The following is an 18,534-nucleotide window of genomic DNA, read 5'->3' as shown; positions in this document are numbered from 1 at the left end:
CTTAGTAAGTAGCAACCGTCCTTGCAAAAAAAAAAAAATATTAATATGGGCTCACGTTGTAGTATAACCCGCATATGAAGTTATCCTCTAATTTCAGCAATTTTCAGGACCGGTATAGTTTGCAAAAATGATTCCAAATGCAACCCAAAAGCCTGAAAAAGAGAGAGAGAGCCTTAGCCATATATATATATATATATATATATATATATATATATATATATATGATGAGCCCTAAACAATGTTTGGCCTGGGAACCCAAACCCCTTGGGGATTTTGGTATACTAACCGAATGCTATCACCTCCACTTGGAATTTCGCACAGTTACCAGTCAGATCGCAATTGGAGGTATATCTAAAAAAAATTGGCAAGGGTGTTACTATGATATGTTTTGCCGATTCATTCTTATCGATTGAATATTACAACTTTGCGAAGGAATGATGAATCGACCTTCACGAAATTTCGCAGTGCTGATGCATTTTGTGCACGATAAACTAATATCGCCCACCAAATATCAATGATGTCCACGGCATATTACAGGCCGAAGGCGATGTTGCTTAAATATTTTCTCCTCCGAATTAAATTCAATGTAATGGGTACCATCCTCTATTACGTTTCACTTGAACACCCATTTAAGGGTACCACCTAATATTTGGTATTTTAGAAATACTTACTATTACATATTAAATTGACCATTAAAATGCGGCTCGCTGAATTTGTGGTTCAACCTTTTTGAACAAACATTAAATTATTTACAATAATATAATAATGTATGCAGCCACATCAGGGACACTCAGTAGAGCACAGTTAATATTGTTATGCGTGTATGTGATCTTATTTTATTTTTTTGGTTTTCGGCTAAAACATTTGATTTGGGGATGTTTAATTGTTTGGCTTGGATTACGTGTTTTGGGTTCCATTGTCAAAGGAATTCTTTCGACATTTTCATAATGAGACCAAATATTTAATATGACAAAAGGGGGTTATTTGAAAGGTAAGGCAAATGAAAATTCCGAAAATTACAAGACAAATACTTTATGTTATGTAACTCTACCATAGGTATCTTCACCAAAAGGTTGGCGCACCTGGGGAGAACTAATTACTTCGAAAAAATGCTGCGAATTTTACAAACATTTAGTTAAATGTAGTAAAAATAATTGTTTTTACTGTTTGCTGCTGTTTTTGGAGGTTTCCAATATTGAGATAAAATAACATTTTCCATTTTTATTAATAACCATGTGTAAGAAATAAACTGTAAACAAATATAAAATTATAATATTATTTAATTATAAAACTTAAACGGTGTTAATTTTGCCAAGATCACATAACTGAATAATAGTGACGGATTGCGGAACATTGTAGTGTTCGTGGTAGTCAAAAATATGTAGCTATACTTGATACAAATTGAAATTAAACATGGCATGGACATCACCGGATTTATTTGCTGGCACTTGCATCACGCATCATTGTGTTTTACTTGTTATATTCTCGTACATGTGACTTGACGTAATCGAGTAACGGTACTTACAAATCAGCGAACGTAAAATGCTGTCATCCCACTTGCAGACGCTTGAAACCAAAAGCGGGCCGTATAGTCAGCGATGCATCCATCTTATTTCGATTCTGGTGTATTTATTTATAAATCTAAAAACCGTTCACTGCTATTTAGCGAGTGAATGACTTCATTTCTTCGTCAGCTTTTAAGTCGGTATAAAATTGGATTTGCTCAAATGACTCCCACGGACGACAACACCAACAAAGCCGGTGGCAAAATTTGTTATGCCAGGTTGGCGACTGCTGGTCGTTACGTTCTATGTTCTGGCGAGAATTTAAGAGATTGAAAATACTTAGCCACTGAAGCATACTTAGCCACTGAAAATACTTAGCCACTGAAAATACTTAGCCACTGAAGCAATTGTTTGACAATTTGTCGCAGTCAAAAATATAAGTCACTTTTCATCCAGCCTCCTCACGTCAGGAATCAGACCTGTTGTTAAAGTAAGGTCCATTCGGATAAAGTTAGTTCCTGCAAACTGAAGTTTCCAAACCGTTAGATATCTTCTATTAAAACTTGACTTTCCGAATAAAAAAATATAATTCCAAAAATGGAATATCGCTACACAGAAATTCATTTGCAAAGAAGAACCAGATATCATTGATAAATGAGAGCTTTAACTCCTTGAGTTCTACAGATATCAACATATGAAGGCATGATAGAAAGATAGTTTAAACATAAAATCGCATTATTTTTCAGGCCTAGGTTAGGTGGAATTTGGTCAACCGCTTCTGGCACCTCCCACACAAAGAATCACATTTTGAAATAATCACATGACTCAGGTAAAAAAAGGGTCCGATTGCATTTGAATATGTTACATCGCGAGATCTGGTATGATCACTCCTTTTTGTAGCTCCCCCACAACCGGTCAAAATTGTGTATAACATTAACTATAACACTCATAAAATGGGAAATAAGCATCCGATTCTTTTCAAACATGGCACATCCCAACATTTCTACCGATACAATATCTGATGTGAAGAATAATCTAACGCTCAATTCAGCGAGGCTCTACTTAATATATCTCAGCGTACTCACAAACAGAGATCTGGCGTTAATATGTAGAGAAGGTAACAGAAGTGGGTACTGCTTAGCATTTTCAAAACAGTGAATGCTAACACTTTTTGACATTACGGAGCGAATGAAAATAAAATAGAAAAACTATATAATTGACATACAAGAGAACAGAATAATAAACTTCTAACGGAGCGTGGACTCTATAATCCTGTCTTTTATAACGCAGGATAATCCGAACAAGGACTAATGTTGCTTTACACAAAATATATATGAAGTCATTGTTTCTTCTATTCATCTCAATGCCTATTACATAATATTTAAATATTTTTTAAAAAATAATCTAAAAATAGCAATAAATGAATTTAATTACTTATTTTGATGTTCATAATGCATTTCCGAACAACGTGGTTCAACAGAACCCAATTATTTGCAATATGACTTTTCGAGTCCTTATTAGGTCAGTATCTGCTATAGGCTCCATGTGAATGAGAACACCTCCTGATTTTCGGCATTAGAAGGCTCTGTCGGGTTTTCATTGTGGACATATTCTGCTTAAAAAAATGTCCAAACTTTGATTTATTTAACTTCTCTTCATCTTTAGTTCGTCAAATCTCAGTAATGCATTGTGACAGCAAAATTGCGTAGGCAGTTAGATTTTTGTGTAATCTATGTCTGAGCAATGGATGGTAATGACTTTCAGGACTTTGGTAAAAGTTCTCCAGAATAAAATATGTTTTATCCAAAAAAAGACAACCCCTGCCTTGATTTTAGATTCAATCTTGTGGAATAACCCCAAAATCCATTATTGCTTCGCGGGTTTTCCCCAATGTAAGAATTTTGTGATAAAATGAAAAATAAACAAAACCAACTATTGCCTATTTAAAAGTCTATTTGACACTATAAGACCCCATCATAGTGTTGTATGTTTCTAGTTTCTTTGAAGTTGAGCAACCTTTCTAATTGAGCCCATTTTGGTAGATTTCGTTTTTGAAATAATGAAATACAATCCTGCCCAAATGTTACGTTTGGTTTTTCACCGGGGTTTTTGACCTTGCCCTATATTTACGCTTTTTGTAGTGCTGATAAGTATTCAATACAATTTCACACGAATATTAAACCCGCTAATATAATCCCATGGTAATCCAAAATGCGTGACCTCTGACTTGTCCCTAACTTTCTTCCCATACAGAATTCCGTGTGGATTGGTTTTCAATTATGACCTGAAAAGCGACTGCAAATTCATGAAAATTTTAATTTTTTGGTCCATTTGAACCCCTAAATGTACATCTTCAAATGCAATAGGCTTTAATTAAGACTCAAAACCTACCGCCCATGCATAATTTCGTGAGAATACCCTCAACGCTTAGTCTTGCGGGGTGTAGAACTGTAGAAAAATTGTAAGTCTAATTGAAAAAAATCACATGCGATAAAAAAATATGACAACAATTGAAAAAATGTAACAAATAATGTTCACTTTTTATTGGCGTATTATTGGCGATATTCTTAGTGTACAAAATATTTTGTACATACTTTTGAGTGCGTCTGAGGCGCTGGGAAAATCTAACCATTAAAAATAAATATTTTAAAATTGTCAATTTCCCAGTGGTCATAAAATATCACATGTGTACAATTCAGTGATCTTGTGCGCTGTCGCATACGATAATGTGTAGGATAATAAAGGTCATAACCCACACACACAGATATCGATGCGCCAAGTAGGTAGCCAAGAAGGGACACGTAGCCATGTAATGTTTTCTTTTAAATCTAATAATCCCTAACCCACTTTCATTTTTAATTTCGTGAGAATCGGACTATAATTGCGACCTGTAGCGTGATAACAAATTAACATGGACAGACAAACAGACGGCCGGACGGACATACATAGATAGATCGACTCAGCTAGCCGAGATAGGAAGATCCATATATAGTTTTCTATTTCGTGGACCAATATTTCGAGGTGTTACATAATGTTTGGTCCAATCAAACTTATAATACCCCAACACATATTGTTGTAGGGTATAAAAGTCAGTGCGTTTTGCTTATGTCAACTTTTTTTAAAATACTTTTTGACTTACGTTATGATCATTCAAAATTTTGACCCTTTATGGAGGAGAAAGATATTGAAGGAGTTTACCAATGTTATCCATTTCTCATCTGAACTAAATCTGATATTAATATTACAACGTGCCCGATTTGGACTAAATTGGGATGTGCCAAATTGTTAACAAACCGAACATTAATTCCCAATTTTGTGCAAATAATTGTGAGTCAAAATGTCACGCTTTTGTGGGGTTGGTACGAGAAAGAGTGGGCCAATATATTCCGCATTTACATCAAGTTTGAAAAGAATCGCAGACTTTTTTTCACAAGTATGAGAGATATAGATATTGAAAATTACGACACAAGATCGGATTCGATTTTGTTTTAGAGGAAATATTAGAATATGTGAAAATTGAAGAGAATTGGATGCAAAATTGTTACCCCTTTGAGGGGGAGGTACCAGAAGGAATGGTCCGCTAAATCCCATCTTAACACTAAATCTTGTGTTGGTAGAAAAAAATTGAAGATAAATTTGAAATGTCCTGAAACAATTTGATCCAAAGAAACCTGGGGTCTAAATCGTTATTTCGATGACGCAGGTTTGACCCGCATCAGACGTTATATAGCCTCTGTAGCCACATAGCCGATGATTTATAAAAGATAGCGTTAACTGTTAAAGAATGAATCCGTTTTTATACCCTCCACCATACTATGGAGGGTATATTAACTTTGTCATTCCGTTTGTAACTCCTCGAAATACTCATATCAGACCCAACAAAGTATATATATTATTGATCAGCGTAAAATTCTAAGTCGATTTAGCGATGTCCGTCTGTCTGTCCGTCTGTCTGTCTGTCTGTTGTAATCACGCTATCTTTCGAATGAATTGAGATAGATGGGTAAAATTTTGCACACATGTTTATTTTTCCAGTAGGCAGGTTAAGTTCGTAAATGGGCCATGTAGGTCCACGTTTTCATATAGCCCCTATATAACGGTACCTCCCTATATTCGATATTTTGATGATTTTAGCGATATTATTCACGGGAATTGTTTCAAATTTGGTATTTGAAGTTCAAAATGGATACTACACCCTAAGACGGAAAATTGTCTGTGCAGATCCACGTCTTCGTATAGCCCCGATATAACGGTACCTCCCGATATTCGGGTTTTCGATGATTGTAGCGTCATTATTCACGGGAATTGTTTCAAATTTGGTATTTGAAGTTCAAAATGGATACTACACCCTAAGACAGAAAATTGTCTGTGCAGGTCCACGTCTTCATATAGCCCCCATATAACGGTACCTCCCTATATTCGGTATTTTGATGATTTTAGCGACATTATTCACCGGAATTGTTTCAAAATTGGTATTTGAAGTTCGTTATAGGAACTACAGTCTGTGACAGAAAATTGTCTGTGCGGGTCCAGGTCTTCGTATAGGCCCCATATATCAGTACCTCCCTATATTCGGTATTTTGACGATTTTAGGTGCAATACCCACTGAAGTTGTTTGAGATGTGGTATGTGAAGTTCGTAATAGATGCTACAGCCTGTGGCAGAAAATTGTCTATGCTGGTCCAGGTCTTCGCACAGCTCCAATTTAACGACACCTCCTTATATACGATATTTTGATGATTTTAGCTACATTATTCGCCGTTAATTCAAGTTTCGAATTTGCTTAATGGCTTATGACAAACAATGCATATGTATGTCCACGTCGTATAGACCCCAATATAACGGCTATATTCGGTATTTTTAAAATTTTAACAGAATTTTTTAAGGATTTTATTTTTTAAAAATTTCCAAATTCGTTGAAAATGGTGGAGGGTATTAAAAGTTCGGCCCGGCCGAACTTACTGCTTTTTAACTTGTTTTTAATTGAAGTTAGCCAATAGCGTAAGTGAGAAAATCACTCAATTGCTTTCAATAGATTTAGGCCAAGGATAGTTTCAAAAAAAAGAGTATTTTTCGGTGTTTTATACATTTTATTAAATTTTCCATATATTTAGGTAAGATTCCTGGCTACGTCTTCACAAAAAAAGGTAAATTTATTTTGGTTTTACAACAGTATAAAAAAGTCTTGACTTAGTTTGAGTTTGTACTTATTATTAAATAACTTATGGTTTTGAAATGCTTAAAATGCTAGAAAATTACAATAATGTTTTTTTACGCTGAGATTCACCTCATTGTTACCTGAAGAATCTTGTTGCTTATTCGAAATACGCGATATTTCATGTTCTTTGTTTCGTTTTAGGGCTGGAGTTGCATATATATTGTACAATTACTGTGGTCTCCTTTCACAAGTGTCTTAAATTAAAATAAATTGTTATTTTTGAACTAAACTACTAACTAATTCGAAATAAACATATAAAGCTTTGTGTCCATTTGTTTTTTTTTTTATTTTGTTAATTTACTGCGTTGTTTTGTTTGCTCTGGCAAAGGGTTGTGTTATTTGGTTGTTATTGTTTGACAATGTAGATTTTGGATAGGTAGGTACATAGGTGTTTCCATGGGGTATTTACATATGTGCATGTGTGTGTGTAGATGGTATGGTTGTAAACGTACATCTCGGTCGGGGAAACAGTTCGATGTATCCCCATGGCCATTTCTTCCGGTATATTCAGGCTAATGAGACATTCTCTTCTTGTCTGTAAGTCTCTTCTGGGGACAAACTGAGGGCAACGAGGTAGTTCTTCTCTTTTCTGCTGCTCTCTTTAGGAGTTCATTTGTTGTGTTCAGCGGGTTAATTGCCTCGCGAGACCATGTGAAAAGAATTTCGTGTTGTGCCAGCACGCAATCTGCGAATTTAATTAATTCTCGGCGCACGCGTATTTTTGTGATCGTGACTGTCTTTTGCGCTCGTATGTGTTGTGTTACGAAATCAGTCGGGACACGATGATTGTCAATATTGTCAATGCCGTGGAAGTGTATGTGTCGGAAATAAAATATCCATTTAATAGATATACCTAGACATAATGGAACAATAGGCTTTTTCGGCATGTTAGGGAATCAGTACCGTTAAATTCGACATGGTTCTGGATACAAGAACACTGTCAGCATTATCCAGCAGCCGAGCAGTGTCTATATGCTGCAAACTAACAGTGCAATGCGATCACACGGGTCGATGTTCGGCTCTGGTAATCGGAACAGCAACACAGTCAAAATGCGTCGGTCGCCTAAAGAATAGTTGCAGGAATTTGCTCTTAATCGAAGCACGGACAAATGGCATCGTGCTGTCATTCAGTGGGATTTGTTCGACTACAGTGATTCCGGGTTGTAAAGTGGGGATTTGCCGTTTGGTGTTGCATTCACAGTCGTTACCAACATTGCCCGACTTGCGGTCGCTAGTTGCTGCATTCTCTGGCTGCATGGTCATGTTAATGAACGTGTGGCAACAACTATTGGATCGATGAGGTAGACTGGTCGGGGTGCTCAGCGGCGTTAGATGACCGCCAGTCGAGTTAGAAGAATATGCAGATACGCGGCTATTGTTCCTATTCAAGTTGGCGCTGAGTCGGCTGCTGCAGCTATTGTGCCTTTGTATTTTCCTACTGATCCACCGATCGTCGCAACTCACCAGCCTTTTCACACCCCGCCTTACTCTTTTGATGCGATACGCAAATATGAAAGGCGAACTTGCGATAGCAAGTAATACCATAAAAATTGCCAACTCATTCGACTGTCGGAAATTGGCAGAGGGCATCCTGCTCTGTATGACCACTAGGCAACCGAAGGGCAGGTAGGAAATAAGAAACATAATAACAACCAGTATGCTGATTCGCGCTGCTCGGGATTCCTCGCGGTACTTGAACAGTGACGAGGCGTTAGAAAGCCTGTGCCGCAGGGAAGACATGTAACTCAGAGTCTTCGATGAACTGTGCATGGGTGGTATCTGCAAGGAGTGATGATGCGGCTGATGAGACGATGTTGGGGAATGTTGTTGGCTCTGTTGGAATGTCTGTCCCAACAAATGAATGCCGGGCATGTTCTGTGGCAAACGGCTACCCAACAAATGGTGAGGGTATGTCCCAGGGGCCACGTTGTGTGCCACAAGAGAATTCCTTTGGAGATTGTGCGACGAATGCACCTGACGTATGCCTGGCTCACGATGATCATTGTATAAACATGTTGGAGATGATGTTATACTTTCCAGTACACGAACAGAGTAGTTGGTGTCGCACTCGCCACTAGGCGTTTGGAGTGTTAATATAATGTTTTGCAACTCCTGATGAGGCCTGGTATCATCTGATATTCGCATTTTGACACTCGGATCTCTCTGTGGCCGAGTCGGAGATCCCTTGATGGGGGACAGATCAATCTGCATTTGTAAACCCCCGCCCTGCGATGACGTCGATGCTAAAGAGTTTCGATGGACGAACAGGCTGTTACAGTGTGGCTGCAGTGGCGTACCTTGTTGAGTTTGTGTTAGATTTATTGCGCTTTGCAAAAGGGGCGACGATCCATTCTGACGCATCCTTAAACCATTACCTCGAGCTTCGCTTATGATTCGCCAGTACATGCCGCACACAAATCCAAATGGCAGCAATATTATCAGCAAAAAGTAGGCACAAGAAAATACCACGCTAAAAATGTTACTAGCAGAGTCGAAACTAAAGAAAACCGATGACTCTAGAACAGGACGTTTCTCCTTCCTAATGACGATTTCGGACTCGAAGTCTATTTCTCTTAGGGCGGACAGGGCTCCAAACAAAACTCCCATAGTCCACGTTACTCCTATCAATATCCAAGACTTAACTCCCGAAATGCGGCTATGATAACGCAAAGGGTCAGTAACGGCACACCATGTGTCGCCCACTATTAGCAACACCGCCATTGCACCCAGTGCAGCTGCCATATCTATGGACCACGACCGTGTTGAGAGCGAATGGTGTAAAACGTCGGGGATCTCCCCAGTTGCCTCTCTGGAATCCTGTTGCGGAATTATATTTTCCTCCTCTATTTCCGTGATGACGATAGACTTGACCCCTTCGTCAATGGTGAGCTCACGACAGAATGTTGTATTACATTTGTAAATGGTCTCAATTGTTCGCGGTCTATCAGCCCCGTCCTCTGCAGAGCCTTGGCTGAAATTTCTAAGTATGATGCCCTCCTTCTCAACCAGTCGGCCATTGTGCCGAATGGTCATTTGCTGGTTACCAGGCTTGGAATAAAATTCAATGCTGTCATCATTTTCGTCGCCCAACAAAAGATTCAATCCAGACTCATTAGAACCGGTTGTACTGCTTATACCGTCGTCGCTGCCGTCCGCACCTACGTCGCCACTACCACCACAGCTGAGAAACAAGGTAGGTGCTAGTAAAACACAGCCAGTCAGATTTATTATAAGAAGATTGATGGTGAAGCGATTGGCCGTCGACCGCAGACCGGGTGTCGCCCAAAAGGCAGCCAGAGCCAAGAAGTTAATAACAAACGACACTAGAAGCACAGCTAATATCAAGAAGTCTATTGCCATTATTTAGCATTCCACATACACGCTGTTGGGCAGAGCACGCTTTTACAATCATCCGATATTCGATTCTCCGCACGTCTCTCAAACCTGCTGTTTCTTCTTCGTATATTCACAATATCTGATTACGTATTTTCAGGCATCACTTTGGCGTAATTTTCCGCCACTTAACTATTCCCGAAACTGTAATTCCAGTGCTCAATTTTGGTTTCCAAACAATGTCGTTGGTCGCTTGGCTCAATTTAGATTTCTATTTAATTCTGTGAACACTGCTTTGGATTTTGTTGTATTAGTTGTTGTTGGCGTGATGGTGTTTATATTTCAGACAATACACGAGCGTCGTGCCTCAAACCCTACACGTAATGTTTTATTAGCGAAAAATAGCTATGTGTGTACGTATATCTGTTTCAACGCTGTAGTCTATGTATATAGATATTATATACGCTCATTCGTATATTCGCGTTGGGAGCATAAACGTACTCAGAATTGTCAAACGCTCTGCGGATGCCTTTGTTCGACGGATAGTTTTGGTATGCTTTGGATTTTCATCAATTGTTATTTGTTATTTGATGTTTGTCAAGTTGCCGATCGTTTTCTGTTCTTTTCTTTGTGAAGTAGTTTCTGACCGTTTCCGTTTTGTATCTTTCGTATGCCTAAAAGACATTGATGCACTTTTCGCATACGCTACGCGTTAACTTGCCGACAATGATCCGTACTCTTAAACATTTCAAGCACAACTGATAGTTGAGCGTTCACAAATTGTCTTATGAGCGTGCGACGTACGTGGAACAGAAACAGAGAGCCACATTGGGAAAGCTATAAGCAAATTCTCTCCGATAATGACTGGTACCAAAGAGATGGGATACGGTTGACTGCTGGCTCAGCTCAGGCAATTCCCACGATCATTCATTTGATCGCACAGACAGACCGACCGCATCTGACCATAGTTCCCATACGATACGATGATTTCCTCCGACTCTTGAGTATGGTTCCCGTTGTGACTCACACATTGTTCTCTTTACTGCGATTCTTTGGCGGGCAGGAGATGTCACTGTTCGCAATGCTCTTGCTCGCTGACCCAACTGCTTCCGTTGTGGTGTCTCGCGAAATTCATTCAAAATGACAGAGAAGCGACGACGAACCAGCATTGCTGATTAATTGGTTGGCATAGACTTGTCAGTGGCTGATGATGGGGCCCTTTCCTCTTTCTGCGTCTTGGCGACAATGTCTCCATTTGGCTGTTTAGTTTTCCACAGAAAGAAACCCAAACAGAAATCAATGTACCTACAAATATTTATATGGGTATGGGTATGGTAAACCGCAAATAGATGTATGTATGTGCATGTGGACGTATAAATGCATGTGTCTGTGTGGGTATGAGTGATCAGCAATTTATTTCAACTCATAATTGAAAGTTTTATACACATACGTATTACTGAATATTAGAATAGTGTGATCTTTGATCCGGCCAGGAGGATACCGCAAGTCATTAAGCTGTCTATTCGATTGGGTCAGTACACCATCGAAAGAATGTAGTTCTTTAGTTTCAGATATATGCGAGTAATGATTGTTCAAAATCGTGGCTCGTAGCGGGGCTACCAGAAAGAGTTAACCGCTATTTAGCGCGGTCTCACATGGTCGGTCCCGTCCGACTATAGCCTTTGCCTACTACCACTCAAGCTGTCTTCGGGTTAAATGTTCGTCTCCATATATTTAAATGGGTCTTACATACGAATCACCCAAGTCGCTTTGACTCCAAAGCTGGTTTCAACATTGACACTCCAACGGATAAATCCTGCAGAAGTCTGCTCATCCGGCAATACTTCCCGAAAGGCTGCATCGAAGCCTATTTCACTAAAAACCGACGTCAAAGCTAGGCCAAAAAGTGTAACAATAAAGCGGGTAATGCGATCAGGTAACACTCAGAAACAACAGTCGCAGAAACAGCTTCAAAATCCAGTTCCTATCAAGCAACGATACAAAGGTCAGTCAGTACAATTTGCTTTGCTTGAGAATGGAATCAAACCAACTTAGTACATACACTCAAGAATTTATGTTAACGGAGATGTGTGTGTGTGTGTGTGTGTGCGAACGACGACGTTTTGGATTTGATCATTGCTTCGAAAAGACTCTCTGATGACCGGTTTCTGGGGAATTCCCTTGTAATATGCAATAGATCGTTTGGATTGTATTCAAAACATGATTACAATTTAAACAATAACAACACAGTGGACTGCAATTGAGAATATTTGCAATTCAAAATGTCACTTACGACAGTCGGAAATGACATTATTTACAGATTCCAGTTATACACAGTCATCGCATTTTATTAATGGTTGATGTTAAAAAAATGTTTCATTTTTTATACAAATTTGATTGAACCGAAAATTTGAAACACCTTGAAATACTGAGCCTAGATATTTGGAAGGGAGTTAGATGTACAATAGAAGCCTATTGTTTTGGAGATGTTCGCACATTTTTTTTTTCAAAAATTTCAAATTTATTAGGATATGAAATGGACCTAAACAGATTTTTTTGGTTGGCTATATCGTGGATCCGATCAAAAGTCATTATAATCCTTTTGCAGAATGAAATGGATCAAAACATACATTGCCATGAAATTCATAAAATATTTTTGGAGCGAATGTAAACTAATTCAATGGAATAGTCCCAATACCTTGAGGGGTTCAAATCACCAAAAACGCTCTTGTCTTCATGTATAATTAAAAAAATTAGACGAAAACTAGATCACTCTCCCATCCAATTTTAGGGCAAATCACATTATCGGCTACACTTTCAAAATGGGTTCCTATTGAAAGTTTTTCGAGGAAATTTCACAACGTTTATGATCAGACTACGTACAGTTTGGTCAAATTTATGCCAATTGAGAAAAACATCCCAGACAGAGTGCATCGGTACATAACACACAGAACCACGAGATCTAATATTCCCAGGCATGTTGTGGTCTGCAAAAATTGAAAATGACTTTGAGACTAATTTCACATTTTATGAGATAAATGATAAATCTTTGTGGATCACCGTTGTTCACTTTCGCAACTGGGCAAGGGTGATGCGGGCATTGTGATATGCAACGTAAACACCCTTTGCTTCATTAGACATGTGAATCTTTCATTTAACATTCAAAACATCACATCACACATAAAAACTGATATTTATATTTTTAAAGAAGAGTGTTGGCTTGTTTGTTCGGAATACCGTAGTATTTTATGTCAGACCCAACAAAGTATATATATTCTTGATCAGCGTAAAATTCTAAGACGATTTTGCCATGTCCGTCTGTCTGTCTGTGTGTCTATCTGTTGTAATCACGCTATCTTTCGAACAAATTGAGATAGAAATTTTGCACACATGTATACTTTGCCAGTAGGCAGGTTAAGTTCGTAAATGGGCAATGTAGGTCCACGTTTTCATATAGCCCCCATATAAAGGTACCTCCCTATATTCCGTATTTTGATGATTTTAGCGTCATTATTCACCGGAATTGTTTCAAATTTGGCCTTTGAAGTTCGTAATGGATACTACAGCCTAAGACAGAAAATTATTTGTGCAGGTCCACGTCTTCGCATATAACGGTACCTCCCGATATTCGGTATTTTGATGATTTTAGCGACATTATTTAACGGAATCGTTTCAAATTTGGTATTTGAAGTTCGCAATAGATACTTCAGCATAAAACATAAAATGGGCCATGTAGGTCCACGTCTTCGTATAGCCCCCATATACCGTACCTCCCGATATTCTGTATTTTGATGCTTTTAATGACATTATTTACCGGGATTGTTTCAAATTTCGCATGTGAAGTTCGGAATGGATACTTCAGTCCATGCCAGAAAATTGTCTGTGCAGGTCCCCGTCTTCGTATAGCCCCCATATAACGTTACCCCCTATATTCGGTATTTTGATGATTTTAGCTACATTATAAACAGATTTTTCTTCAAGTTTCGGATTTACATTTTTTTTTGTTTTTTACTTGTTTTTAAAATAACTTCTGGGGAGAATATCCCAGACAAAAAACAAGGGAACTGATGAGGATTGGTGGCTCTTTCCGAAACCTAGGTATTCCCTGCCTTACCCCCTGGTAAACATTACCATCGTTCTCCACTAATAAACAACCGTTGTTTTTATAAAAACAACAATAAAGGGATAAAGCCTGACCATTTTGCAACAACAATATATTTTTAAAGTTTTTTACGATTTTGATGGTTTTTGTCACAATTTCCATATGCTTGGCTGTATCTTGTCATTTAGGATTGCCGGTGAATAGTCGCATCCCTGCAATGCCCTATTTGGTATATGTGTTCCTCATGGCGGAGTGTGTTTAATGTTCGAAGCATTCAAACCTAAATCGATTTATGATTATTTATTCTTTAAACGTTCTAACATTGCGATCTCTCTAAGACAATCTTGATCACCAGTTTCACTTCCAGGTGGAAAATTCCAATTGCTAAGTGCACGCATTATTGGCGATAAGTTTGTTGACTCCGACTGTGTATATCTAATGCATATGTGCATATCACATGTAGTGTATTTGAAAATTTCCATTCCAAAGCTAATATTGTCATTGCAACAAGCTGCTAAACCAACAGAATCGACCTGACCTGATAAGGCAAGGAAATCGGGTGCTCTTACAATTGGTACGGTTGCCTCAATCGTGGCAGTTCACTCATTCCCACCCAAGAAAAATATCAACCACAACAACAATTTGGGTCATACCGAATTTTCCACAATTATGCAAATGACGTATTTTTAGTAAACACAATCGTGCCGACAAATTATGTTATGTAGCTGATGTCTCGAAACCGGCCTGTTTAATTTATAAGGTGTGATGATATCCGACTTTTGGTGTTGTTTGGATCAACGCGAAAATGATTTTTTTTTTTTTTTTTGAAATAAATTTGCATTCTTCCAGCCTGACGTTATGCTGTGTTTGTAGCCATTTCTGGTGTCATTAGGAGAAGTAACCTTAGAAAAATAAAATATCAGGATTAAATATTAGCAAATGTTTCATCGATTGCCAAGCGCAGATAAAGTCTTCAAAATACCATAAAGTGCCATTGTTTGGCAGCAACTGGAAAAAGATAATAACCTACATTAGGTTTTTGTCAAATTCGACTTTATATAAATACAAAATTTGGAAACAAAATTAAAGATATTTGAAATTGATATGAAATATTCAAAATACAGCATATACGGAAGTACCTAATGTCATTAGAATACTGAATATCGGGAAGTCCCGTTAAATGGGGACCAAAGGAAAACGAGGACATGCGTAGGCAATTGTCTGTAAGGGTGACTGGTATCTGTTGCGAACATTAAATGACAAATTTGAAACACAGTCGTTGAAAAAGCCATCAATATATTGAATACCTGGAGGATCAATTAAACTTATCTGGGTGCGGGAATGTATGCATCGACAATATCAGATATAAACAAAAATTTTGTATATTGCAAATAAGCAAATAAGAGGAAGAGGATGTAATTGCCGGCATCGTACTTCCTGGAAGGCTCCCTTCATATTATTCCCACACTCGAAAATTGCACATCGGAAAAAATACTCAACTTAATCGTTACAACATACATACAGACATTTTTAAGTTGTATGCACAAAATACGAAAATAAGATGTCCGTTGACCACGACTTCCCCGAATACAACAGAGTCAACCTCTATTGTAGTGTGATGAGCACACAAAGGACATTCTTCCAGTAACCGTAGCATGAATTTAGCACTCGGATGAATGACATCTTTCGGAATTAAAAGTGTACGTCTTTCCTTAAGACATATCTTGCAGGGACAGGTTAATGAACTGCATAGAAGGTGTGTCTGTGTCGTTTATGCTCTCATTGATAGCCTTTCGTAATTGAGATAACACCTACAGGTATCAGATTTCCATCCTGAACAATGACATTTTTTATTGACTTTTTGCACACATTCCATCCGTACTTTTAAAGGGAAAAAATGATGCCTTTCGTAATGAAAAAAAGCTATTCCTGTTAGTATGTGTGTATGTTTCACATCGTCACCTGAGAAAGATCGTACAACCAGGCCATACATTTTGTCTCTTATGTGCTGGTTGTTTCACATATCAAAGAGAAATTTGAAGTTCCGCTTTGTTACATTTATGCACTGCTGTCACATAGAAGTATTCACCGGCAGCATGATATAATAGGCTACGAAAAAAAAGAGATGACTCATACCTACAAAAATTGGGGTTTTTATAATTCCACCTATTGCGATGTCATCGGTAAGAATATGTGACGTTTTACAACTAAGACAAAGAATAATATAGATAGGACACATTGTAGAGACAAAAAAAAAACTGTCACCAGGTGGATCTAACTCTGTTGTAACGATTTCATAAGCAATTTCAACCGCTTAGGTAAGGTATTACAGGCTACGGAATTTACACAAATACCTAGCTGCAGTATGCTGACAATTTCGAGACTGCAGTTTTTCGTTATTCCTTTGTCTGCTTTATATGTATATAAGTCAACGATACCAATCCAATCGTTTCTGCTGAATTCTTATGTTTCTTTCTGAGTGTCAAATTGTAAACACTCGAACAGTTGTCAAATTATATTCGAAATTGGAGATGTGTGATATCGATGCAGTTCATTTACCTCAATATTGCATGTTACTGTCTCCAGCGCCAAGTTTTTGGCATTTGATGATCGGGTAAGTGTTGTGGGGGAATATAACCTTGGTCGCACTCCTGTACCCGAGCAATTTGTAATTGTTTGCACTACAGAATGGATGTGGTAATTAAATTGTGCGTTTATTTCGACATGGTTGTGTGATATATATATATATATATATATATATATATATATATATATATATATATATATATATATATATATATATATATATATATATATATATATATATATATATATATAAATCTGAAATTTGGTATTAGGATCAAGTGTAGCAAAAGTACTAAAATCAGCGACGTAGTCAGGCCTGCAATGGCATATGAACCATATTACCATGCAGTTAGCAATTATTTTTCTACACCAAAATTGCAATCATCCGGCACCTATTCTATATAGTTGGAACTGAGGAATCACACAACCATGTATATATATATATACACTGGTGGCCAAAACTAAAGCAACTGAAATTACAAGGAGAATGAATGCCCTGTAACTTTTTCATAAAATTAAGAAAATGGGAAAGTTTTTCTTGTTTTAAATTAGGTACTTTATTCACTTTTTAAAAACCTAAAACTTAAAACCAAAATTCATTTTTATATAAAAAAATTATGTTTGGTAAAGTCAATTAACCCGATTTTGGCTTGGACAAAACAAAAGCAACTCTGTTGTACATTCATATAACCTCTGCAATTTCAGTTGTTTTTACTGTGATATTTATCGCTTTTTGCTTCCTTCGACAATTTCGCTTGTCATAAATCCTTTTTGAGAAGTTTTTTACAACAGTATATGTTTTTCTTTTCGTTTTTTAAGTACTGCCAAAAAAAAAAATTAAAAATGGCTAGAAACAAATACTGTACCTGAATAAAACAGCAAATTATCAGTGATTATCAAAACAACATATCACAGAAAATGATTTCCGAGAAATATTTCATAAATATTTATGTGATTTCATAATTATGTGTGTGCACTAAGTCGGATGAAGGCCGTGAAGAACTTCAGCCCATACTGATCCACAAATTGTGAGAGAAATAAAAAACAACCATTTAAGAGTTCAACCGGATTGTTGAGAGAGCAATCATTGGATATAAGCTCGAGATCAGTGCGTAGACGAGTAGTGGCAGCTGGTCTGCGTGCCCGTAAGACATCAAAAAACCATTTATATCTGAAAAAATCAAAAAGGCTTTCGGAAACGACAATATTAAGTGGAACCAAGCTCAATGGAAAAAACATTATTTCATATTTAATATTAAAGGCTCAGACGTGAAAAATTTTACGGTGAGAAGACCAAAAAATGAAGGACTCAAGCCGCAGTGTTGCAAAGGTACAGTGAAGCATGGGGGAGGGTCAAAAATGGCGTGGCGCTATTTTTCTTTCTATGGATTTGGGTCTATCCATAAAATAAAGGAAGTTGTGGATCCGTTTGTTTACAAAGATGTGTTGGACATCACGTTGTTCCCTAACGCTGAGTAAAATATTGGGCTGATTTGTGTGTTTCAGCATGACAATGATCCCAAACTTGTATCAAAACTTGTCAAATATTGGTTGCGGGAGTCAAAAATTCATGTTTTGTTATGACCGGCACAATCACCTGACCTAAACTCCTTAGAAAGCCTTTGGAGTATCGTAGATAGGAAGATCAAGAGAGATTCGGAAATAAATAAGCACAACATTTTCTAAAGAATTCGGGGTGCCTGGGAAAGCACACCCAAGGATCAAATTGAGCGTGTTATAGATTCAATGCCTCGTAGGTGTGCAGCTGCTATCAAAAATACTGGTTATGC

At 37.7% G+C, this 18,534-nt stretch overlaps 1 protein-coding gene across 1 annotated transcript; it reads right to left on the bottom strand.

The window, feature by feature from the left end:
• Positions 1-6,994: 6,994 nt before the first annotated feature.
• LOC101896171 (uncharacterized) lies at positions 6,995-11,795 on the bottom strand. The gene has a single exon (XM_005182556.4). The coding sequence runs from the start codon at positions 10,081-10,083 to the stop codon at positions 7,723-7,725; it is 2,361 nt and encodes a 786-aa protein (XP_005182613.2). The 5' UTR covers positions 10,084-11,795; the 3' UTR covers positions 6,995-7,722.
• Positions 11,796-18,534: the final 6,739 nt, after the last annotated feature.

This window comes from Musca domestica, unplaced genomic scaffold (assembly GCF_030504385.1).
Source record: "Musca domestica strain aabys unplaced genomic scaffold, Musca_domestica.polishedcontigs.V.1.1 270, whole genome shotgun sequence".
NCBI lineage: Eukaryota > Metazoa > Arthropoda > Insecta > Diptera > Muscidae > Musca > Musca domestica.
This window is presented reverse-complemented; position numbering and strand designations above follow the sequence as displayed.